This window comes from Dendronephthya gigantea, unplaced genomic scaffold (genome assembly GCF_004324835.1).
Source record: "Dendronephthya gigantea isolate DGI-Jeju-01 unplaced genomic scaffold, DenGig_1.0 000241F, whole genome shotgun sequence".
Taxonomy (NCBI): domain Eukaryota; kingdom Metazoa; phylum Cnidaria; class Anthozoa; order Malacalcyonacea; family Nephtheidae; genus Dendronephthya; species Dendronephthya gigantea.
In genome coordinates this window covers 15,387-38,368 of record NW_021163251.1, presented here as the reverse complement: position 1 = coordinate 38,368, position 22,982 = coordinate 15,387, and the positions used below count along the sequence as shown (strand labels likewise).

Genomic DNA, 22,982 nt, shown 5'->3' with positions numbered 1-22,982 from the left:
GCGAGTCTTCCTTTTACCGATTGATAAAATTATATATAAACTATTGAATTAAAAAAACCCCATAGTTTATATAATTTATATAATAAAGTATTTAATAAAAGTTCCTAACTCTTATCAGAATTTCATAAATGGCTTAAATATTTATAAACTAGCTTATCTCTTGACGATAGGGCGCAAGTAGTAATCGAGAACTATTGCATATAATGGTTGAGTCCACAACCGTCACTTTGTGGCTCAGTAACCTTTGCTAGATTGTATTCTTCTTTCTGTGACGTCAAACGCGGGAAGCCTGATGTAACACGAAGTTTGATTGGCTCCGCAAAACTAACGAACCAATCAAACTTCATGTAACATATCTGCGTCATTGATGTGCTCTATATTCTAATATTTCCTAGACTATATTGATTTTATAAAGTTCCTTTCTAAATCTGTATTCATTGGGGTCATATTGAACTTTTGCGTCAATTGTAAAACAGACTTATATCCTGCTGATAGAACAGACATGTGCTCAAAAAATACATCTTTCTCCACTTGAATCGTCAAATTATTTATGCCAATTTCTTTAAAAATATTCGTCACCTGCGGCGGGAAACGAAACGCATTTATATATCTTCGAAATTTCCTCGTGAAAAAAATCGCGACATTTCTTACCTGCGATATTATAGTCGCCTCAATGGCGGTCGGGACGACGTGAACTTGAATACTACCTGCTTTCAGGTTGTCAGAATGCGTCCAAAAATGTTGATTTCGGTAATTCGAAACTCCTTTTATCGTCAAAACCTAACAGATAAGCGGAAATTCATGGGATCCCCAGGGAAATTTCGATTTATGAGAGGGGTCAGGGGTGTACACCCCGTAGACAGAGGTGCCAGACCTTGGTCACCAAGATTGTAGAAGTTTGAAAAGTTCATCAATCAGGAATCAAACCTCGCTTAATGTTAAACAGCTATGCAATGAGATAGACTCAAGGCAACCTGCACTATAAGAATTGACGTTTTAAGATTTTGCAATAAAAGTCATCTGCTCAAGGAAGATTACCTTCTTCAAAGCTTCTCCAATCTCAGATTGAATATCTCTCGGCGTTCTCAGAGCAAGAACTAATGCAGATTCTTTCAACAACGGAACTACGCTAGCGAATATTAAGACAGCGATAAATAACGAACAGACAGGGTCAGCTCTTTGGAAACCAAACTGTTCAATGAGTAGACTGGATATAATCACTCCTACACTCCCCAGAGTGTCTGCAATAACGTGGAGGAATACCCCTGGAAAATACCAAGTAAAATTGGTTATTTCGGACACACGTGATAAGTATTTATTGCCGAATACTACCCACAGTGCTCCTGCCAAGATACACCTTACCTTGCATGTTAGCACTGGTCTTGTGAGAGCCGTGACCATCAGAGCAACCAGCATGACCATGTCCCTTATGACTGTGACCATGATTATGACCATGCTTATGACTATGACCATGCTCACTGTGGTTGCTATGACTACCATGACTGTGACCATGGTGACCAGCACCATGACCATGCGACTGACAACTTGATTCACCACCATGTGACCCCACGCCGTGGGAATGCGCATGACTGAAGGCGAAAATACCAGCCAAGTTCACCACTAAACCACATACTGATACAATCTAGTTTAGAGAAGAAACGCGCGCAGTTCAGACACGAACCAGGACAGTTTATTGTTGCAGAATACCACTAAACACTGACCTGTCAGTGACTACAACTAAACTAACGCAAGGTGGTATACATGAATTTACTTAATGGTTTCCATGTTTGGATGGCGGTTCGACCAATCAGAACACGCGTTATATACATGTTATTTTATAAATACAAATTCAAATCATTACCAATAATCTATTCGTAGTCACTTCAGGCGGATCAAACAATCTTTCCAGTGCTTCTAGGAAGACAAATACTGAAATAACGGTCAAAAATAAGCCATTGACGAACCCAGAAAGATACTCCACGCGTCCATAACTACAACAAAAAACAAGAGTTACCATGACTTCTCGCATGGAATACAACCCAGTTATGATGAAGTTACTCTTGCTAACAAATGAGTTCAATAAAAATCTCACCCGTACGAAAACAGTTTGGTTGGCTTCCAACTGCTCATCAAAGATGCACACAGACCCAAGACGAGCGCCGAACAATCAAATAACATGTGAAAACCATCTGATATTAAACCAAGACTGTTATTCCAAGCCCCATAGAACAGTTCAACAAATGTGAATGTCTATAAAAGACGATTTTACTGAATTCAGACTTGAAACAGACTTAACAGAGTACCGTAACAGACAAAAAACGACTCAGTTTGTACCTACCAAATTCAGGCAAAGAAAATAAAAGATCTGTCTTGATTCAGTTTTTGCCAAAACTTGTTTTAAAAATACCCTCGCTGTTGCAATAACGGACTGAGGTGAAGTGAAACTATACAAAGGAGTTCCACTGGTCGTGTAGCCAATCAGAATTCCTTTATTCACCCCTTGTTGTACTGGAGAAGGTCGAGATAAAAGATGCGTCGCTAGAGTAAAATTAACATTAACTTATTTATACTGGATTAACCCATCGTTTTTAAACTGTTCTTCCTAGAGGTCCAGTAAGGATCATCTCTTATTGATCCAGTGTCACTACAGGAGGAAACCTAAACTAAACCAACTTTATTTATACTGGATAACTCAATCAGTTCTAAACTGTTCTTCCTAGAGGTCCAGTAAGGATACAATAATCTATTTATTACCGATAGCTAAAAACAGGACTGCAAGAACGACACTTCCAGACATGCCATGCTCGTCAAACGCATCTTTGCTAAACGGGAATATATAAGTTGCAATATGATGATCATTCCACAGCAAACCCAAGCCAAAAGCTGCAAGAAAGGACACGATTGATCCCCATTTGGATGTTTTGTTTGAGTCAAGTTTTGCCATACATATGGCTTCCACATAAAAGTCGAAAGCAATAGCGAAGGAAATTAGGAGAAATGAGAGAAGTTTGTCCATCCAAGGAACATCTGCTTCCTGTTGAAAAGATAGATTTGTTTAAAAAATTACTCTATCACCATACTAAAATTCAGGTCTGTTCACACAATCCAATTTTGTCAGATCCAATTCACTTCTGATGGATGTTTAATGCCTGTTTTCCACTAGCGATATTTTTCGCGCGAAGCGAATTTATTCCTTTGTATTTGAGTGTCGTTTCGCGCGAAAATTATCCCTAGTGGAAAACCGGCTTTATAGTCTATTGACTTGCAATATATACAGACAAGTGAATGCAGTATTGCTTTAACAATAATAGGCTACATTCCATACATCAGAAGTATGTACATCAGAACAATGTTTTACAGATAAATTGACCATTACAATAAGTAGCATGTTGTTCCTTACTTTGAAAATGAAAATTAAAATAGCAGGTGGAAGGAGAAACAAGACAGAGAGGAAGTTTGTCAAAGCATTGAATCTTTTAGATCCTGTCGAAGAAAATAAGACACAAATGAAATGACATGTGATGATCACAGAAGAACTCAGAGAATGAGTATCTATTCAGTCACCTCCAATCTCAACAGCAACTTTTCTTCCATAGCTTTTGTTGCCAACATTGAAAAGCAAAACAACAGTCAGAAGCAGCAAGCCTCCCTTGAAAACAATATTTGAAAATTATGAAATAAGTTAAATAACACTGCCAGATAGACAGATTTTCTAGGCTAAATAGTAAAAGGTTGAATAGTAAAAGGTTGAATAGTAAAAGGTTGAATAGTAAAAGGTTGAAGAGTAAAAATTTCAAGTGTAATAATGTACCAGGTGTTGAAAACTGGAATAAAAACATGTACCTTATGATCTGACAGTTGTGGAAACCCTGGCAATGAGAGTGTTTTCCATTGGTAAAGATAATGAACGAGGTGACTACGATGCACTCCTTCAGCTGTTCATAAATTGTCAAGGATTTCTTCATATTTTAAATCCCCAATCTAAAACAGTTTCTTCCCAATCCTTTGATGCCCAGAACTTTTAGAGGGATAGGGGACTTTGATGTTTGAAAGAAAGCATTGATGGAGTGGGTACTTTCAAAATGAGTACCCTTATTAGTAGGGTGAGGTATAGACACGTCCACCCCAAATCTACCCAGACCTATCTTCACAAGTGATATATCGCTGAAAGGATACGATGAACATCTTCAGACGTCATTTCATCATTATCAAACAGGAGTAGGGAAATCATGGCAAAAAGAAACAGCAATGCTCCCCGTGTCTATAACAACAAGAATATTTCAACATCTCATAACTGATAACGCTGAAGTATACTATCTAATTTGTCTGAGAAAACGTACCTTGGTTGGTCCCGGATGACCGGTCTTGAACAGAACAGCCAAAACACCAAAGACAACAACATCGCTGTGCTCTGATAATAGGACAGTCCTGAAATTTCATACGCAAGATGGGGAGAAATAAACTTCAATTATATCTTAAAACCATCATCAAAACCAAAGAGTTATGAATAAGCTTACAGCACAGACCAAAAGTATAGAAAAAGAAATGACTGTCATACCTGACTGGACCACAAAGAGTTAATCCATCCAGAAGTAATAATGATAATAATGTGGAGAAGAATGCATGTCTGGCTACTTGGTACCACTAGGTTAGAAATATTATGGTATTCAAATAACATAGATATGTGAACTAATACAGAACTGTGTTATTTATGCATCTATTGGTTTGTCAAGTTGCCTGTACAAATATCAACTGACCTGTGAGGTTGTCAGTCGTTTCCCAGATGACAATGGTTTTTGTAAAAGAACAAACACAAGAGATGAACTACAAAAAAATTGATCTACTATAAATGCATGAATCAACTGCATAATAAAAGAGATGAACTACAAGAGAATTGATCTACTATAAATGCATGAATCAACTGCATAATAAATAATAAACATGTATGTTAACATCTTACTAATCCAAGCTAATTCTACTCAAAAGGGTTGTGATCATTGTGACTCACCCTTGTGCACCAGTTACCAGTGTAAACAGTATTAAAACATAGGTACATTTATGATTTATACAAGTTAATGGCTATCTCTCATAAGGCAAAGATACATAAGATATGGCTTACCAAGCACGGACAATGAACAAATACTGCACAATATGTACACTTTTTAGCAAATCGTGTGAGAGAAAGAAGCCGTAGACATGAAGAATCTTTGATACGATCAGAAAACACAAATATGGCGCTGAACTACACGAGAAAAAACACAGTTTTTAAACATGATGGAGCCACGACTTTTGCTAGATCGTTAAATGAACACAGAGTGAAGATTTGAAGTACCTTAGACCTGGTTCAATACGACCAAAACCTTTATTCTGATTCAATAAATTTCCACTGAATCTTTCTCTCTCCATTTCAATGACATGTTTGTTGAATTGTTATGAGTTGGCATTAGCAAGTGTTATACTTCATGTTGGCCGACATAAACGTCTTGCATGTATGTTCGCTGATCATGAGGTAGCCAATCAGCTGTCGAGGATGCCGTGTTTTTGAGATCAACCAATAGGAATAGACGTAAACAATTGCGAAAATTGGCGATAATTCACGGAGGTTCTTGGGGGTAATAGGGGTTAAAGAGAGGGCCTCGGTGAGAGAAGTACTGGCTGTACTGCACAATAATTAACAGTGAGTTTTCTCCAAACATCTATGAAACATCTAAGGAAATATGAACTTGATTTGATACGATTTTATATCCTAAACACAAAAGTTTAATGTCTTGCTAATCAGTTCCATTGGCGAAGGCTATTTGATAAAAAAAACGTCAACTAATGTTTAATTATTTCCAGGTAATTTAAAAGTAATTAAACGACAGCTAACTAACATGTTTTGACTTCACATTTTAAACGGATATCGATTGACAAAAACCTTTTAATGGATCAAAATTTTCTCGTTCTTTTACGCCGAGCGGTTTCCTAAAATTAGTTCTTATGTGAGCGAACAAGCAAATAAGATTCTCTTTAGCTCCTATTTCTGGAGGAACTGTGACGTAATGGGAACGGGTGATCAAATCTTTGCTCGGTCAAAGACAGGTGAATACACTAGGAAAACAATAACGGAGAAAACACAATGAATGCTTAATGAGTTAAGATTACCGAGAAAATATACGGTTGCCGTTGAAACCAAACATGTCCGTTTAAACATCAGGCTCTGGTCTCCTTCGTAGCAATGAGATGGTCAACAAAGGGCCGGCCGGTCGGCCTTATTTGAGGACGTTAGGATTACTACTTGTGATCAGTCTTTATCTTCGATGTTCTTCTACTGAATCAGAAAAGTTTAGATCCAAACGGGAGAAGATTTACACGAATGGATGGGCGGTGAAAGTCACGGGCGGATTTGAAAACGCGAAGGTTATCGCCAAACGACATGGCTTCGCAAAAGTCGAAAAGGTTTCGGATGAATTTCACTCTTATTATTGCCGTAAAATTTTATATTGTCAACTATTTGGGAGTAAAGATCACCGGTGTAAAATCTATTATAATAAGTCTGGCCGACATCGTATTGAAAACTGCATTTAGTTTAGTTTTCAATCAGCGTTCAGTGTTAAATAAGAGTAAAATAATTGAAGAAACTCGACGGATATATGAACGAGAAAGTTATAAGGTGTAGTCGCGCCATAGACCGGCCTTAATTCGCAGGCAGGTACCAGTCAAGGAGTCCATAGGATCCATTATAAGGAACAATATTATTTTCTTATAACAACCGGAATATTATAACATATCCGGGTTAAAGACAAGAGATGTTAGATTATCTGTAATTCAGTCCCTATATACGTACAATCATCGGGTAGACGGGGCCTTTGAGAGGAGGAGCCTGGGTGTGCTAATGCATGGCTGCCGACCGTAAAATGTCTGAGTGGTTAGTTGTTTTTTACCCGGCTCGATCGCTCTAGCGGCACGATCATGCAAGGCGAGATTGTTTGCTTAGAATTTCCTCTTTAAATTTCCTCTGATCTGCTATCGTGTGCTAGACAACAACAGGACACCCGTAATGTAAATGGCACCGCATGAGATTTTTCTGAAGTTTAAACGCCTTGGTTTAAATAGTTCCATGAACTAATTGCTTTGTGGAATCAATTTAAATTTAGTTTACCGATCTAGTTTAGCTTTTAATTAGTTACCATTTGCTTCGAATTATGCGGCGTGTCCCTAGAAATTACAGTTTTGGTAAAGGTTATTTCCTACAGCCGTTTTTAGCTTCACTAACTATAGTGATATCCTTCTTCTTCAGATCGGAACACTTGAAGATTATTATCATTTTGAACACCCAACACATCCGAGACGATCAAGACGCAGCGCTGATGAGATGACAGACTTACTTCACGCCCACCCAAACGTAAGTGGCAACAAACCACACGATTTTCAAAGTAGAGTAATTTTGTTTTAGTACTGCAATTTTCATATTCGTTGTCTACATGAGATTAAAGCGAAGTCTGTGCAAGATAATTTATAAAGCATTAGATTTTCTATCGTAGTAATGCCTCTTCAGTCTCTAAGAGCTGTTGAGAAGCTTCCTTGAAGCCTATGAATACTGACCATCCGTGATATTTCAATATTTAGGTTCACTGGGCAGAACAACAACACGAGAAAATCCGGGTAAAACGGGGTGCATATCACGACGCCATGGTCAAAAGACATGCTCAGGTGAAATTTAGGGATCCTTTGTGGAACTTTCAATGGTACTTGGTAAGTTTGAGGCGCACGTCCTCTTAAACAGAAAGAAATGGAAACATCTCAACGAAAATATGTATGTTTGTTTATCATGAGTGCTGTGACTGATGTCTCAAGTTTGAAGTAGTTGACACACTGACAGATTATAGCCCCTGAAACGGTCAAAACGTTCTGCGAGTTTATCGCGATTTCTATTTAGATTTTGTTCATTCGAAGCCACATTTTAAGATTTAATCTTTCTTGTTTAAACCAGGACGACACACGAAAAGGTTTTGATATGGATGTTCACGTTATGTCAGTGTGGAGGCAAGGCATTACTGGGAAAGGAGTTGTTGTCACCATACTGGATGACGGTAAGACTCGACGAAAGCCGAATGATTGAAAATAATTTGAGATTTTGAGTTCTCTTACACGCGTTCACCATCTAATTCTTCGCTTTCAAAGGTGTTGAACATAATCATACGGACTTGATGCGGAATTACGTAAGTTGACAACGTTGTATATTCTGCTGTTATTCTTCCGTGTCTTTGACAAAAGGTTTGAAAAAAAAGAAAAGCTTTCATCTTGTGTTTTGCATCGTAGGATCCCGCTGCAAGTTGGGATGTGAACGGAGGCGACCCAGATCCATTTCCAAGATATGATCGTACAAACGAGAACAAGTACGGAGATTTGAACTACTTCTGTTGTTCACACGAACTCGGATTATATTTCATCAACTCCGGTCGAAATATATTTCTCCCTTCGCTCACTCATATTATCCTCAATTATACCATCAGGCTAACGGCCCTTGTATGATTGAAATTTTCATTGATTAACCAGATTTACAGCTTTATTCTTGATTTTATGCATCTGACAAAGCTCTTCTTTGCAGACACGGAACGCGATGTGCAGGAGAGGTTGCAGGCCAGGCGAATAACCATAAATGTGGGGTCGGAGTGGCTTTTAATGCTCGCATCGGAGGTAAATAATGTTGGTCAGGTCCATGGGCATAGCCAACCCCCCCCCCAAAAAGTAGGGGGTTAACAGTCAGTGTGTGAAGTAATGCTTGTTTGAGTTTAATTTAGAACCGTTTCATTAGTTTTAAACGCTTTCAAAACATTGTCCCTTTAGGTGTACGAATGTTGGATGGTCGCGTCACTGACAAGGTCGAAGCAGAATCTCTCAGTCTCAATCCTCAGTACATTGATATATACAGCGCAAGCTGGGGGCCTAGTGACGACGGGACGACAGTTGAAGGACCGGGAACTTTAGCAACGGCAGCCTTTTTAAACGGGATCAAAAAGGGTCGAGATGGAAAGGGCTCCATCTTCATTTGGGCGTCAGGAAACGGCGGACGTCACGACGACAGCTGTAATTGTGATGGATACACGAACAGTATTTATACATTGTCGATCAGTTCGTCGTCGGATCACGGAGAGTCGCCGTGGTATTCCGAAGCGTGTTCGTCGACACTCGCCACTACATTCAGCAGCGGATCCAGAGGAGAGCTTAAAATAGTAAGGAAAATAAAACTGTCCAGCCCGTAGTTAAGACGCTCACACAAACCACAGAGGATACTCTTTGTAGAATGTTGTGTACTTTCTTTAGACTGTCACGCCTGCGTGTTTTCAGCTCGTTAAAAACACAAACAAAACTCCATTCTTACAATCCATCATGTTTTGCTAGGCGACAACGGATCTTCATAATCAATGCACCGAAAAGCACACAGGAACGTCAGCATCGGCCCCCCTGGCAGCTGGAGTCATTGCTCTAGCTTTGGAGGCAAAGTAAGTGGTCTACAGGGGGGTGTATAATAATCACGCAAAGATTGCACAGCGTGCGAAACAAACCATATCACTATACTATAATGCCTTATGCCTGTTATGAATGCCATCTGGACAGCTGAGAGTATCTTGAGTTTAGTATCTTCACATTAACAATGTTTTTTTGCAGCCCCAACCTCACCTGGCGAGACATCCAGCATATTGTGGTATGGACGTCAAAATGGCGACCATTATCTCATGACACGGACTGGAATGTAAATGGTCTTGGAAGACACGTGAATCTCAAGTTTGGTTTTGGTCTCCTTGACGCTCACGCCATTGTTGCTCTGGCCAAGTTCAAGAAGAAAGTTCCGGAGAAAACGATTTGTCATGGACAGATCAATCAGGATAGAAAGTGAGTGAAAAATAAACACGTTTGGTCACACACCATCAGTAGTCAACAGAAAGAGGTTAGGAAAGCTAGATTTTCTTGTCAATGATTCAAGACAATGGTTTACATGAACGGGAAAGCTTTTGCCAGCCCCTATGCAAGTTTTCAATCGAATCGCGCAAGAGCGGGAATAACTATTCAATTTGACTCACTTGTAGACCAATCCTTCATGACAAAGGTTTGGCTGTAAAGATCAAAGCAAACGGCTGTCAAAGCAACCAGGATGAGCTGCGTTATTTAGAGCACGTTCAGCTCGTGCTAACCCTGGACTATAGTCGGAGAGGCGATCTAGCCATAGATCTCACTTCTCCGATGGGAACAAAATCCCGGCTACTATCCCCGCGGGGAGAAGATCTCTCTGACGAGGGCTTCATGAAATGGCCGTTCATGACGACGCATTCCTGGGGTGAGGATCCTCGCGGGATCTGGACATTGGAGATAAACGACGAAGGCGATTCCCGCGCGAACCATGGCATGCTAAGGGAGTGGGGATTAGTCTTGCACGGTACGAAAGATAAACCACCCTATCAACGGGTTAGACACCCGGATAAACCCCGCCCGACCAAGCCTGTCCCCCCACGCAAACCAAACCACATGGGCGACAAACCCCCGGATGGCCCCACGTACACGTTTGGCCCGGCGCCAAATTTGCAAACTATCAAATATAAACCTTTGAAAGAACACGCTAAGAGTCAAACCCAGCAGAAGCCAGCTGAAAACATTTATCGCGAAGCAATGTCTGAGACCAGAACTAGCATACCCCAGGCGCCAGCTTGGAGCAACAGCTACCAGCAAAACCTCGCGCCTCAGACACCGCCCATCGCCTCATACGAGACGGTACAAAGCCCCGCGTACAATTACCCGAGTCGGAGTTTTGGTACCTCGGATGTTAATGCCCCGTATTACGGGCAAATGCAGCCAAGACTCGCATATGATAGATGGAATAGCAACTACATGAATTACCCTTCGAAAACGTACAACACTTATAATTATTTGAGATCTAGACGAAAGCGAAGGTCTCTGGATTAAAATAAAATGTGCCAGGTTGTACATTTCTAAAATAAATGTGTATAAAACACCTGTTTCCCAAATAAAAACGTTTTTCAATTGTAATTTCACAAGCATTCTTGTACCTTGGCGCGTCGAGTACCATACGAGCTCCGGGAGCGAGTTTTAGCTCCGTCTCGGGGACTTATCGCCGATAGTCGATTGTGAGCCTTCCCATGATCCGGTGCTTCTTTGTCTGACTTGGACGAGGGAACTCTGGGACTGGGTTTGGTATTTGACAGCGTTTGAAAAGTCACGACCGGGGGCTTGGGCTCCACGATTGGCGCAAGTTCGTTGCATTTGAGTGACGTGTACACAACGATTTGGTTCTGGTTCATGCGCAGTTTGGGCAGACTAGGAGGCATGTGGTGCCGGGTTTTCGGCTTGTAAAACTTACCTAAAACAAATTGGAAAATGAAATTATATTATCTGAGTGACCTCGCGAGCAATAGCATAGGACGGCGAACAGTTCAGAACGGATAGAGCTATTCAGGTAGTGAATTAAAACTTCTCAAATATCGAGTTTCAAACCTAAAAACTCACCTAAAATATTATTCATATCGATGCGACATTCCGCCTCGCGCAGGGTCGCACTTTTTGTCGCACTGGACTCGCGTTCATTACCCGCACTTTGTCCAACCTTGGGACGAACAAGCGTCAGTCGCCCTGCCGCTTGTAAAAAGCTCTTAGCGATGCTCCAACGCTTTCGTGACGAAGACTGCATCAGTCTCAAGGAATTTGCTGATGCAGCTCTCTGTAAGTCAAACGGCACCTCACCATCACCTTCCGCCGCTAGATTCCAAAAAGTACGCTGACCAAACGTACCAACATATTGTCCATTCACGCGCCACAAACGCAACGAGCAATCGGTGGACGCCGTAATCATTAATCGATACCTCGGAACGTAATCGATACTTATGATTGGTTGTAAATGCGTCCGCAAGCAAAATACCAGCGGAGGTGGTTTGGTGTTAATACTTCGCTTGGCCTTGTTCTCCGAGAAGTTAACATATCTACGATTTTTGCCCCCGGATGTTTCTTCCACACTACGGTTTTTATTCCCGGCTTGTGTGTCCACATGATCTTCTCGTATGCAGTACTTTTTAATGTTCCATATTTTGATATAACCCTGAGTATCCCCAGTCATCAACAGTTCGTTATTTTCATTGCTGGTCATACACAGGATCGATTCACGGTGATTATTCGAGGCCATAAACTCGCCCGCAAGCCCGCCCCCAAACATGCACCAGGCTCGGATCCAGCCTCCGCAACCGGTGCTCAGCAGCGTGGCCGTGTCGGTTGCATGGGTACGATTTTGCAGGAACAACACACAATCCACCCCAGAGTCGTGGTCTGTCTCTTTCACTTTCACCTTTAAGACGGAAGTCATATTGTAGTGAATGAAAAACCGACTCAAACCGAGCATTGGACAGCGGTCCTTAGAGCTTCAAATCTCACCCTAATACAGAGAGGATCAATGCTTTTTCTTCTCGCGATGCTGGCCCGACGCAAGCCGACGCTGGAGCGACGACGATACGAGAAGCTTTTACTTCTTCCATATTTCATGACGGGCTGTTGATGACGCCACAATCATCCTCGGCCTTTTCCTGAGCTTCTTGTCTCTTCAAGTCAGTGAAGATCACGTTGTTCACCATTATCTTTAACCAAAAAACAATTATTGATCCAGTGTTACTACAGGAGGAAACCTAAACTAAACTAACTTTATTTCTACTAGATAGCTCTATCAGTTCTAAACTGTTCTTCCTAGAGGACCAGTCTTCCTCGCCCCAACACTGTGATGTTCGTACATACATTCTTCTTGAGGTCCGTAGGAATACACGACGCTCGACGCCGTCGTGGGTAATCGTTCGCATTCAGAACGCACGTCACTTGAAATGTTTCCAGACTCCAAACTTTAATATCACCGTCATAACTGGATGTAGCCAGAGTCCCCGTACCATAGAGGTCGATGGAAAGAATATCGTCTTTGTGGAAATTTTTCCATACTCTGGGATCGCATTCCTCCTGAAGAAAAAAAAGATTTATATCAGACACACAAAATGACTGCAATTTGGCCTTTGAACATTTTCGTGAGACTGATATTGTCTATATTAAATTGAATCCCATCAGGTGGCCCGACGCAAACCCGACGCTGGAGCGACGACGATACGAATTCTAACCTCGTCGCTTCTAGAGTCCTTGTAGATCGCTACTTTCTTCGACCATCCAACTGTAATGATCCTCTGTTTCGTACACACAATCCCCGTAATCTCCTCATCATCCACAGGTGTCAACGTCCTCAAACAATTGCCGTTGTTGAAATTCCAAATTTTCACCGAGCCATCCCGGGCGCCTGTGGTAGAGGTTGCATATTATGCTAATTATCTTGAACGTAGAATGGAGTGGGCGTAGTGTGTAAGTTAGCCCCTCTCCTGTCTCCCTCGTTTAACTTCTGGGACCCTGGTGATAATAAGACAAGCTCGGAAACAATGCAATACCTGTTACTAGTCTGCGCAGACTCTGATCAAAACACATGGCTGTGATTTCTGACTTCGGATGCGCATTTGAAAACTGGATGACTTTCTCGCCAGTTTCGAGACTCCAGACAATCACAAGAGACGCATGACAGGCACTGACTACCTGATTAAACAAACTGTTGTATAACGCTTTACAAAGCGGTTTGATGTGACTGCTTCGCTCCTTCTTGTCGTCTGAGCTTTTCTCTGAACCTGCCAAAATGAAAAACTCTCGGATTTACTGAACAAGAGCCAAACTCTGGAAATATGACGAGAAATGACACAATGTTCCGATCCTGGCTCACGTTTGACGGACGAGAAGCCGATAAACCAGGCAACGTTGTTTTCATGCAGGGTTTTCATATCAAACATACCTTTCTTCTCAAGAGCGAACAATACATTCGTGCCCAGTAACAGCGTGTGGTTCTTGGCATTAAAGTAGATACTTGATATAACAACAGGGCCTGGCGTCAGCAGTCGGCTGGGGATTGTTTGTATACAGCAGACGTCACGAATATCCCAAACCTTCAAAACCTACGAAAGAATTACAAATGAATAAACCCCGTAATCTACTACTAGGGTACCGCAGCTGGAAATTAAACTTAATCCACTTTTTACCGTCCAGATGACAAGAAGAAGTTGCTTCTTCTAAAGGAATAAATCAGACAGGGATTTGCGCAAGAGTTTTATTTTACCAAGTTCACTTTCTTTGGGAGGAAGGGGCATTCATTCCCCAACTAGTTACAGGTATATTATCATCGTACCTTATCTTGGGATACGCTGATGAATTGACCGTTCAAACCATTCACTTCAATATGGATTATAGCAGAACAGTGACCTTTGAGGGTAGATGTGGGTTTTGTGGTCAGATAGGGATTCCAGAGGCGAACATAATGATCTATCCCACCGGTGACAATCACATTCCACGTGCTGCAATAATCGAAACACAGGACACCCTTGCGTATATTGATATACGAACTGATACGTTTCCTCATTGCGTCACCAATGTACAGCGATCTGTCGTTCGTCGTTGCGCAGGATATAAAGCATTGCAGGTTCGGGTAGTATTTGACTTTCTTCACCCAGTCATCGTGCGGGCTGAACTGCATAGCCCGCACATTCGGGTGTAAGCCTTTCACCAGCTCTCTGAACATGATACGACAGTACGACGCCATTGGCACGCCCTGGTTTTTCGCCACATGAATATCAAATAGACCTGAAAAGAAACGAAATGTAAATATTCATCGACCATAACCCGGTGTTAAAAACAATTCCAGTTCAATACTACGAGAACAGACGAAAGCAGGTAGAGCCAGGAAATAGGAAATAAACAACAACAAATGTGGAGGACTTACCTGTAGTTGCTGACGAGAAAATCAAAACATAAACTTGTCCATTCATGTCACCGAAATACACGCGCTTTCGTTGTAGTTTTCCGGGTTATACCAGTAGTCCATGCAGAGCACGGAATGCTGGAACCCGCAAACAACAAAATGCTTCTCGAAGTTGTTCGCGGCGCAGTCGTAAAAAGCAATATCTCTTTCGGTCGTGGACACTGCTATTTTCTTTACGTTCGCCAGGACAACGCAATCAGTCACCCAAACGGTTTTGTTGCCCTTGGAGGAATTGTAGTGCCCTTCGTTTAACAAGATTGAACGCTGAAGGTTCAGGTCCATGTTCCAAAATGTCATCACCCCATCTCGACTTACCGCTACGTATCTGGAAAGACGCAAATTACGAGCTTTTGCAAATCAATTACATGTTGGCAACAAGCCTGCAACAAGTTCGCAACAAAACGAATCTGGGAAAACGAGTCTGTCACAAGCCTGTGTATAAATTGTCTAACATGTCCGAGGTCGGTCGATTGAAGGGATAAGACTTGTGATTTAGAGTTACCTTCCCGAGCTCCCGTCTGCAAAATCTTCAGGTCCGTACGATATCTTCGGAAAATACGAGATACGTACGAGCGTATCCCGATGACTGCTTTGCAATTCTCGCAATGGATTCGGAAACGGGGCATCAACTCCGAGCTCACTGAAATAGAAACAACTTGTTTGAAACAATTGCAGTTGGTAAAATAGTTTCCTATGACACATTTCAATGAATATAACCGAGCGAGGTAAAATAGTTTCCTATGACACATTTCAATGGATATAACCAAGCAAGCCCCATAATAATATATAATATATAATAAATAATTGCAGTTGGTAAAATAGTTTCCTATGACACATTTCAATGGATATAACCAAACAAGCCCCATACAGTTCCCTTGTTTATAAGGGAGTGAGGATGATATATAGAGAAGTTTTTTTTTATTCATATTAGAAGCTAAGAATGCACACCTCAGACCCTCACCTGCTCATTACATCTTTCAATTGATTCTCCATCAGCATGTACGAACAAAACTCTTCCCAATCCACCGTGCCGTCGCAATTCGCGTCAACCTTCATGAAGATAATCGCTAGTTCCTCCTCATCAGGCAATATCCCGCCCTTATTGGCGATGATTCTCTTCAACGCCTCCCGGAATTCATCCAAATCAAGTCCGCCCCCTCCGTCCTCGTCCGCCTCCTCGAAGATCCGTTCTAGCAGCTCCAAGTCCTCGTGGTTCATCTGATCCTCCAGACGATTCTTCATCGCATTAGGATGAAAAGGCTTGCTCCCAGGGACAACTTTCGAGTTCTCCTCGGGCCCCACTTGAGAGCTGTTATTCCGAGAGGGTCTATCCTCGTATAGTTCGTCCACACTTGACGTCGTAGACATTTTGAGTTAGCGTATTCGGGGCTGACAACCCGCTACATTTTTCGCTTTACTTTTTTTCTCAAAACTTTTACTAAAGCGCTCGCGTTCCCACATTCGTGACGTAATTAATGAAACATTACGTCACTGCGCGCGCACAGCATTGAGAAACATTTAAACCCTGGGGATGAATGGAATTGACTTGTTTTGTTTTGTAAACAGCGTGATATTTACTTTGAAAAGGTTCTCATTTTGATTGCCAGATATTCCCCAGTGCAAATATGCATGGTGGGTTATCTGCAGGAACTACTAAAAAAGCTGTGTGTGTGCTATACTAAATATAGAGTTCATTTTGTTTCCAGCTATTCTCTAGAGTTGCAAAAACAACAGACATCCCGTCTGAGAATACGGCCGTTCTATTTCTCGAAGCACCTTAGCAGCAGCAGCAGCAGCGGTCGGTTTTCGTGTCAAAATTAGCAAAGCTATTTTGGCATGTGAATAAAGTTGAACTATAATCCGACAACTGCATATTGCTTGCAATATCGAAATCGATAAACCGACACCAGCATGACTTGAAGACGATTAACTATGAAATGGTAGAGATATCGACCAGATCATCTACGTTAAAACTCGTTGCCAATGGCCTGGACATTAATCTTGTGAGTCGCTTATTCTTTGGTTTAAAATTTACTCACTTCAAAACCACAATATATTCAGTAACTACAGTAAATCTGATATGATGGTAAAATATCTGGGAGTCAATGTCCTTGGAAACGCTCTTGATTATGCAAACGCTTTAGATAGTCGTTCAGACAATATCCCCTTCTGTACATGCGTTTTAGCATCAGGTAACATTATGTACCATCTGTGTACTCAAATGTACCTTCACGTAGGTTACTCATGCTTCGCTAACTAATACGAAAAACATATTTTTTGAACCAACGACGGTCGACGATCTGTTAGGAATGCAACCTCTTGAAAAGTTTGACTGTGATTGAAATCTACATAATATAGAGCAAATTCTTTGCTCGGGTCCCTATATATTGTGCAATATCTATCACAGTAAACACGCCTTAATTTGAACTCATGAATCAAAGGTTTACATACCTCTTGAAAACAACCCTTTCAATTTGTAATATTTTAGACCTTGCATTAGTTCATCGTTATCGTATTCACAGACTTGAACAGGTTCGTATGAGCCGATAAGAGACAGACCCTAGTAAAATGAAAATCATACTATTTTTACCATAAACTCTTCATTAGGGCCGCATCATTAGACTATAAGGTGTATGCAAATATGACCATGGTCGTATTCGCCATTTTCCGGCGAATATATGACCATGGTCGTACATTTCCCATTTTCCGACGAATATATGACCATGGTCGTATTTGCCATTTTCCGGCGAATATACGACCATATAAGAGATATAAGAGAAAACATACTCCGAAAATAAACATCTTGTAAACCCAAGATATGAGTTGTTAAAAACAAGACACAATAATCAAGGTGATATTTCGACTCTATTTCAAAGTCATTGTATATAGTCATATGACCATGTCATATGACCATATATTATAAAGTCATATGACCATGGTCGTATATTTGCCATTTCCTAGCGAATATATGATGGTCGTACATTTGCCATTTTCCGGCAAATATATGACCATGGTCGTATATTTGCCATTTTCCAGCGAATATATGACCATGAACGTATATTTGCCATTTTCCAGCGAATATAAGACCATGGTCGTAAAATTGCCATTTTCCGGCGAATATATGACCATGGTCGTATAATTGCCATTTTCCAGCGAATATAAGACCATGGTCGAGTTAGCCGTTTTCCGGCGAACTCCACCATGGTCGAATTAGTCGTTTTCCGGCGAACTCGACCATGGTCGAGTTAGTCGTTTTCCGGCGAACTCGACCATGGTCGAGTTGGTCGTTTTCCGGCGAACTCGACCATGGTCGAATTAGTCGTTTTCCGGCGAACTCGACCATGGTCGAGTTAGTCGTTTTCCGGCGAACTCGACCATGGTCGAGTTAGTCGTTTTCCGGCGAACTCGACCATGGTCGAATTAGTCGTTTTCCGGCGAACTCGACCATGGTCGAGTTAGTCGTTTTCCGGCGAACTCGACCATGGTCGAATTAGTCGTTTTCCGGCGAACTCGACCATGGTCGAGTTAGTCGTTTTCCGGCGAACTCGACCACGGTCGAGTTAGTCATTTTCCGGCGAACTCGACCATGGTCGAGTTAGTCGTTTTCCGGCGAACTCGACCATGGTCGAGTTAGTTGTTTTCCATCGAACTCGACCATAGTCGAATTAGTCGTTTTCCGGCGAACTCGACCATGGTCGAGTTAGTCGTTTTCCGGCGAACTCGACCATTGTCGAATTAGTCGTTTTCCGGCGAACTCGACAAGTTAGTCGTTTTCCGGCGAACTCAACCATGGTCGAGTTAGTCGTTTTCCGGCGAACTCGACCATGGTCGAATTAGTCGTTTTCCGGCGAACTCGACCATGGTCGAGTTAGTCGTTTTCCGGCGAACTCGACCATGGTCGAATTAGTCGTTTTCCGGCGAACTCGACCATGGTCGAATTAGTCGTTTTCCGGCGAACTCGACCAAGGTCGAGTTAGTCGTTTTCCGGCGAACTCGACCATGGTCGAGTTAGTCGTTTTCCGGCGAACTCGACCATGGTCGAATTAGTCGTTTTCCGGCGAACTCGACCATGGTCGAGTTAGTCGTTTTCCGGCGAACTCGACCATGGTCGAGTTAGTCGTTTTCCGGCGAACTCGACCTTGGTCGAGTTAGTCGTTTTCCGGCGAACTCGACCATGGTCGAGTTAGTCGTTTTCAAATTTTTGCACAACGCTTTGAAGTACCTTCTTTATACGTTGCAGATATTTAAAACTATGACGTCATAGGGCCACAGAAAAAAATTCGCCCCGGGCCCCACAATTTCTCTCGGCGCCTCTGGGTGTATGTTTTGAAAAGATTCGTGTTACTAACCTGTTGACTCAATAGATGAACATGATTGTAACTTGAACAGAATGCCTTTTCCATTCCAATCCTCGACAAGGCTAGAACATAACTTCCGCGTCCCTGGAAAACAATTTAACCAGGGATTTATCACATCACAAATTGTAAATGCTGAAAACGGAAATGGTCGGGATGTCAGACAATCAGATTCGTCAAACAATCCTAAACTTAGGGCCTGTTTATATGATCCCGCCTAGCCGGGACAGGACAGTTTCCGAGATCCCGCTTGTAATACAAACACTAATTAGTGTTTATATGACCACTTTTCCATCCCGCCTAGGCGGGATCCCGGCACTTCTTGCCGGGATCCCGCTTAGACGGGACGAGAAATTGCCATATAAACACTCCATCCCGCTTGGCCGGGATGATTCGCGATTAACATAAGCCCCGTTTACACTACACTCGATTTATTGGCACGGCACGGCTAAACTGAGTACCCGTGCCCATTTCATTCGTGCCCGGCCTTTGTTTTGGTAGCCTGAACACTAATAAAATTGGGCACGGGTACCCATTTTAGCCGTGCCGTGCCGATAAATTCAGTGTAGTGTAAACGGGGCTTTACATTAGGAGCATGTGTATATATTGGCATAGTCGTTTTCTACAATAAAACATGCCGTCGAAGGAACCTGCACTACAAAATGAACTCCATATAAACACGCCATCCCGCCTAGGCGAGTTTCCCGGCTAAGCGGGATAAAAACATCCCTTCCCGGCTAGACGGGATCATATAAACGGGCCCTTAAGAACTGTTTTTCGATAAGAAACGAGCTTACCAAAGAAGATTTCTGTATGAACAGTTTTCTAAAATGATGAACCATGCTGAGGTCTCGCGGTTTCAACCAATCGTTCGTTTCTGGATTCTTAAGCGACGTTTTCCAGAAAAAGCCATTAAATTCGTCTGCCGCGAATAAAACAGGCATTCTGCAGAAAAAATATAAAAAAGGACATCTTAGGATTCTTAGTCATGTCACAGGCTTTATTTCTGCAATATCACAGTTTAAGGATATATCCTTAAACTGTGGCAATATGCTGCATGCTGGCTAAAATCAACATGAATTGGACTAAATTTCTCAAACTCACCGACTGCTTAGTCGTTGCACTTCTCTGAGCGTGATTCCCACAGCATCCGTAGCAAAATTCGGTCGATGGAAAGCCTGTTCATTTAGCAAACATTATCCTTTACCAGTGTGAACTAGTTTTATCTTAAATCAAAGTCTCCGAGCGTGTACCTGGTCAATCACTGTGGAAATACGGCTTCCAGCATCGATGGAGATTTTTTGACTAACTTTGTAGTCTTTTGAAGTCTTTATCTATCACGAAATAAACACGATGTAGTGTTTCAGCCGTAGAGCAAACACAACATCATCAAATGCACTAAGAAGCAGTCGTTTTTTTACTATAGCTACCTGAGGCAAATGCTTGCCATTCAACGTTTGAAACATCTTCAACCATGTCAGTGCTTCGTCAGGCTGATCAAACCGCTCCGGATTATGGGGAGAAGGCAGGATGTTTTGTTTACTAAAAACTATCTTGAACACTAAAAGATATGCAATTCAACAGTCCTTATTCAACTGATCTCAACTCAAGAGGCCCTGTATGACATCATGGATACAGGATACTACATTCCACTCACCACTGGGAATGAACAGTATAAGCCATTCTTTAAGAAAACAATTATGAAGAACATGTGATAGCGTCATAGTTTTACCACAACCATCTTGACCATCTGTGAAATTAGTGAGTTTAAGAGAAAGTGCATTACTGCAGCCCAATAAAGGCAAAATATGTCTGACATTTATGATATATTTGGTAAAGTGAACATGAACTACTTGAATATAGTTGAAATATAATATAAAAGATAGGTACATACAAATCACATATTTCGAAGCACCAGATTCATCTGACTTAATGCTCTCCAGGATTGAGATGGCTGGCTGTCTGATCATGATGTTAAACTCTCCCAATGTCTTAACCTATGAGGCAAAATCAACACATATGAGGCAATAGAATAGGCAAGGTTAAGCGTAATGACTCACCCAGTAATGGTGATGTTAGCTAATGTTAGCTAACCTAGCTGGTACTGATTATACGTATCAAAATGAATTATTTTTCACAAAGTCTGTTCTCAAATACCTCATCCAGAAACGGTGGTTTAGGCAAACCATGAGAGAATAAAGTCGTCACTGTTTCTTTGGGAATGGTGTAATACTCTCTAACATGACTGGACGTTTGATTTCCCTATCAAAATTCAAAATATCTCCCATCAGGATCCATGCACATGCATCAAGTAATGCAAAATCACACAAATCATGCATATTCAGCATTAGTTTAAACAGTAAAGCACTCACAGGATTTTGTTCAGAGCATTTGACATCAAAATTTGCATGACTTTCTACAGCTGAGCTTTCTGTTGCAGTCACAGATGACAAATGCCTCTCTAATATGCTTTTGTGGTGTTTTAAAACCTACGGGAAACATTAATGTTTAAGGTAGAATGAAAAAAGAAAGAATATTAGACAGAGGGAGAGGTGAGAGGGGTGCAACCTCATAACCAGGGTTTTTTCTCTGTGCTCACTCTGGGGGGGGTGGGTTAAGAGGGGTGTTGTGGAGGGGAGAAGGGGGTGGGAGAGCAGAAAGGGATAGAATGGGTCCAGAAAAAGGCTGGATGTAAGAGATGGTGGTAATAGGAGTTTGAGCTAATCATGAGTTGTGAGAGAAATTCAATCCTTGAATTTTATTTCTGACACAACATTATCGTCAATTAGTGTCTATATTTCAAAGTAATTTAGTATGATAGGGCTATACTGACCCTATAGTATAAAAGGGTACGTAATATAACAATATTATTGCTGAATAAGCACTGGAGTTTGGATGAATGTCAACATATTCATTCAGCACGTACAAGTGGGAAACATATTCACAAAACAAATGCATATAATAAGTATTTAAAATGAGGTCTAACCTGACGAGAACGTCGCAAGATAAGTCTAGAAAAATACACCATTATAAAACTTACGAGCTAGTGACCAGGCTTCCTCTTCGCGCGCGACCAAGGGAACTGACCGAGGAAAACAGAAAACTCACTTATCAGACTTCTTTCACCTTTTTCTGAACTCTTTTGTCTGTTTTGTGACACTGGCCAACTGAAGAGCTAGACTGCTAATCTAGACTCAACAACAATTTTCTCGAAGAAAGAAAATCCGCTTTGTAACTGTAGTGTCTGTAGTTTGTCAAGCCCTACAAAATAGAGAATGGTACAATCCATTATGACCGCTTTATGCAAAGAATCCGAATAACCTTTAGGTTCCACTTGGAATTATTTTCCTCCAAAGTTCAATAGCATTCGAATAGGATAATGTAAATTCCAATTGGAACTTAGGTGATTTTCTAATAGAAATTACTGACTGGAATTCCAATTGGATTTATTCGTCAAGTCACGATTCAGTGATCAGAATGTCCTATTGTATTTTTCACTGTTTTAAACCTGTTTTGGCCTGTCATTTGTTTCATTCCTGGAGCTACAATCAGTAAACGCAGCTAGCCTCAGCGCTCATAGGTACCCCTCAGTAAGGGCCAAACTAAATCGATTTTGACTGGAAGCTTAGCGATGGCAAATGAAGGCAGAGCAAGACAAAACTATCAGTACGGAAAACCTTTAATTGCTGGCATTAAAAACGAAACTTTGGCAAAAGGTAAATAAGCCGATAAAAGATGGTCTGCATGGTAGTTTGCAG

General features: G+C 41.5%; 4 protein-coding genes across 4 annotated transcripts; 1 reads left to right on the top strand and 3 right to left on the bottom strand.

The window, feature by feature from the left end:
* Positions 1-74: 74 nt before the first annotated feature.
* On the bottom strand, positions 75-5,433 carry LOC114540549 (zinc transporter 5-like). The gene is made up of 17 exons (XM_028560665.1): positions 5,333-5,433; positions 5,120-5,242; positions 4,758-4,824; positions 4,559-4,644; positions 4,341-4,428; positions 4,177-4,261; positions 3,844-3,935; positions 3,565-3,649; positions 3,401-3,483; positions 2,755-3,034; positions 2,339-2,538; positions 2,093-2,250; positions 1,862-1,991; positions 1,363-1,642; positions 1,039-1,265; positions 652-780; positions 75-579 (listed from the first exon to the last, which is right to left on the bottom strand). Exons 1-17 carry the CDS (start codon positions 5,404-5,406, stop codon positions 397-399), a joined length of 2,370 nt encoding a protein of 789 aa, XP_028416466.1. The 5' UTR covers positions 5,407-5,433; the 3' UTR covers positions 75-396.
* A 647-nt stretch (positions 5,434-6,080) lies between these two features.
* LOC114540550 (neuroendocrine convertase 1-like) lies at positions 6,081-11,036 on the top strand. Its single transcript, XM_028560668.1, has 11 exons — positions 6,081-6,438; positions 7,280-7,384; positions 7,609-7,734; positions 7,973-8,072; positions 8,164-8,201; positions 8,302-8,378; positions 8,591-8,679; positions 8,830-9,215; positions 9,385-9,485; positions 9,652-9,876; positions 10,071-11,036. The coding sequence occupies exons 1-11, from the start codon at positions 6,223-6,225 to the stop codon at positions 10,939-10,941; spliced, it is 2,334 nt and encodes a 777-aa protein (XP_028416469.1). The 5' UTR covers positions 6,081-6,222; the 3' UTR covers positions 10,942-11,036.
* On the bottom strand, positions 10,880-16,708 carry LOC114540558 (WD repeat-containing protein on Y chromosome-like). Its single transcript, XM_028560677.1, is given in 13 exon segments — positions 10,880-11,356; positions 11,503-12,331; positions 12,418-12,543; positions 12,546-12,617; positions 12,772-12,984; positions 13,140-13,312; positions 13,458-13,688; positions 13,850-14,009; positions 14,240-14,691; positions 14,831-14,893; positions 14,896-15,194; positions 15,372-15,509; positions 15,831-16,708. Coding segments are annotated over 13 exon segments (3,492 nt in total). The 5' UTR covers positions 16,238-16,708; the 3' UTR covers positions 10,880-11,027.
* A 185-nt stretch (positions 16,709-16,893) lies between these two features.
* LOC114540551 (28S ribosomal protein S29, mitochondrial-like) lies at positions 16,894-22,265 on the bottom strand. The gene is made up of 12 exons (XM_028560669.1): positions 22,211-22,265; positions 21,597-21,713; positions 21,382-21,486; positions 21,119-21,221; positions 20,882-20,974; positions 20,655-20,785; positions 20,478-20,558; positions 20,329-20,402; positions 20,022-20,169; positions 19,219-19,311; positions 17,321-17,429; positions 16,894-17,214 (listed from the first exon to the last, which is right to left on the bottom strand). The coding sequence occupies exons 1-12, from the start codon at positions 22,250-22,252 to the stop codon at positions 17,126-17,128; spliced, it is 1,185 nt and encodes a 394-aa protein (XP_028416470.1). The 5' UTR covers positions 22,253-22,265; the 3' UTR covers positions 16,894-17,125.
* Positions 22,266-22,982: the final 717 nt, after the last annotated feature.

Coding starts and splice junctions, on each gene's coding strand:
- LOC114540550 (XM_028560668.1), top strand. CDS start 6,223: ATGGTCAACAAAGGGCCGGCCGGTCGGCCTTATTTGAGGACGTTAGGA. Junction 6,439..7,279: donor GCTTCGCAAAAGTCGAAAAG/GTTTCGGATGAA, acceptor CTTCTTCTTCAG/ATCGGAACACTTGAAGATTA. Junction 7,735..7,972: donor GGAACTTTCAATGGTACTTG/GTAAGTTTGAGG, acceptor TGTTTAAACCAG/GACGACACACGAAAAGGTTT.
- LOC114540549 (XM_028560665.1), bottom strand. CDS start 5,406: ATGGAGAGAGAAAGATTCAGTGGAAATTTATTGAATCAGAATAAAGGT. Junction 5,243..5,332: donor CGTATTGAACCAGGTCTAAG/GTACTTCAAATC, acceptor TTTCTCGTGTAG/TTCAGCGCCATATTTGTGTT. Junction 3,936..4,176: donor GACGTCTGAAGATGTTCATC/GTATCCTTTCAG, acceptor ATTTATGAACAG/CTGAAGGAGTGCATCGTAGT.
- LOC114540551 (XM_028560669.1), bottom strand. CDS start 22,252: ATGGTGTATTTTTCTAGACTTATCTTGCGACGTTCTCGTCAG. Junction 21,714..22,210: donor TCTTGCGACGTTCTCGTCAG/GTTAGACCTCAT, acceptor TGTTTCCCGTAG/GTTTTAAAACACCACAAAAG. Junction 19,312..20,021: donor TCATACAGAAATCTTCTTTG/GTAAGCTCGTTT, acceptor ATTGTTTTCCAG/GGACGCGGAAGTTATGTTCT.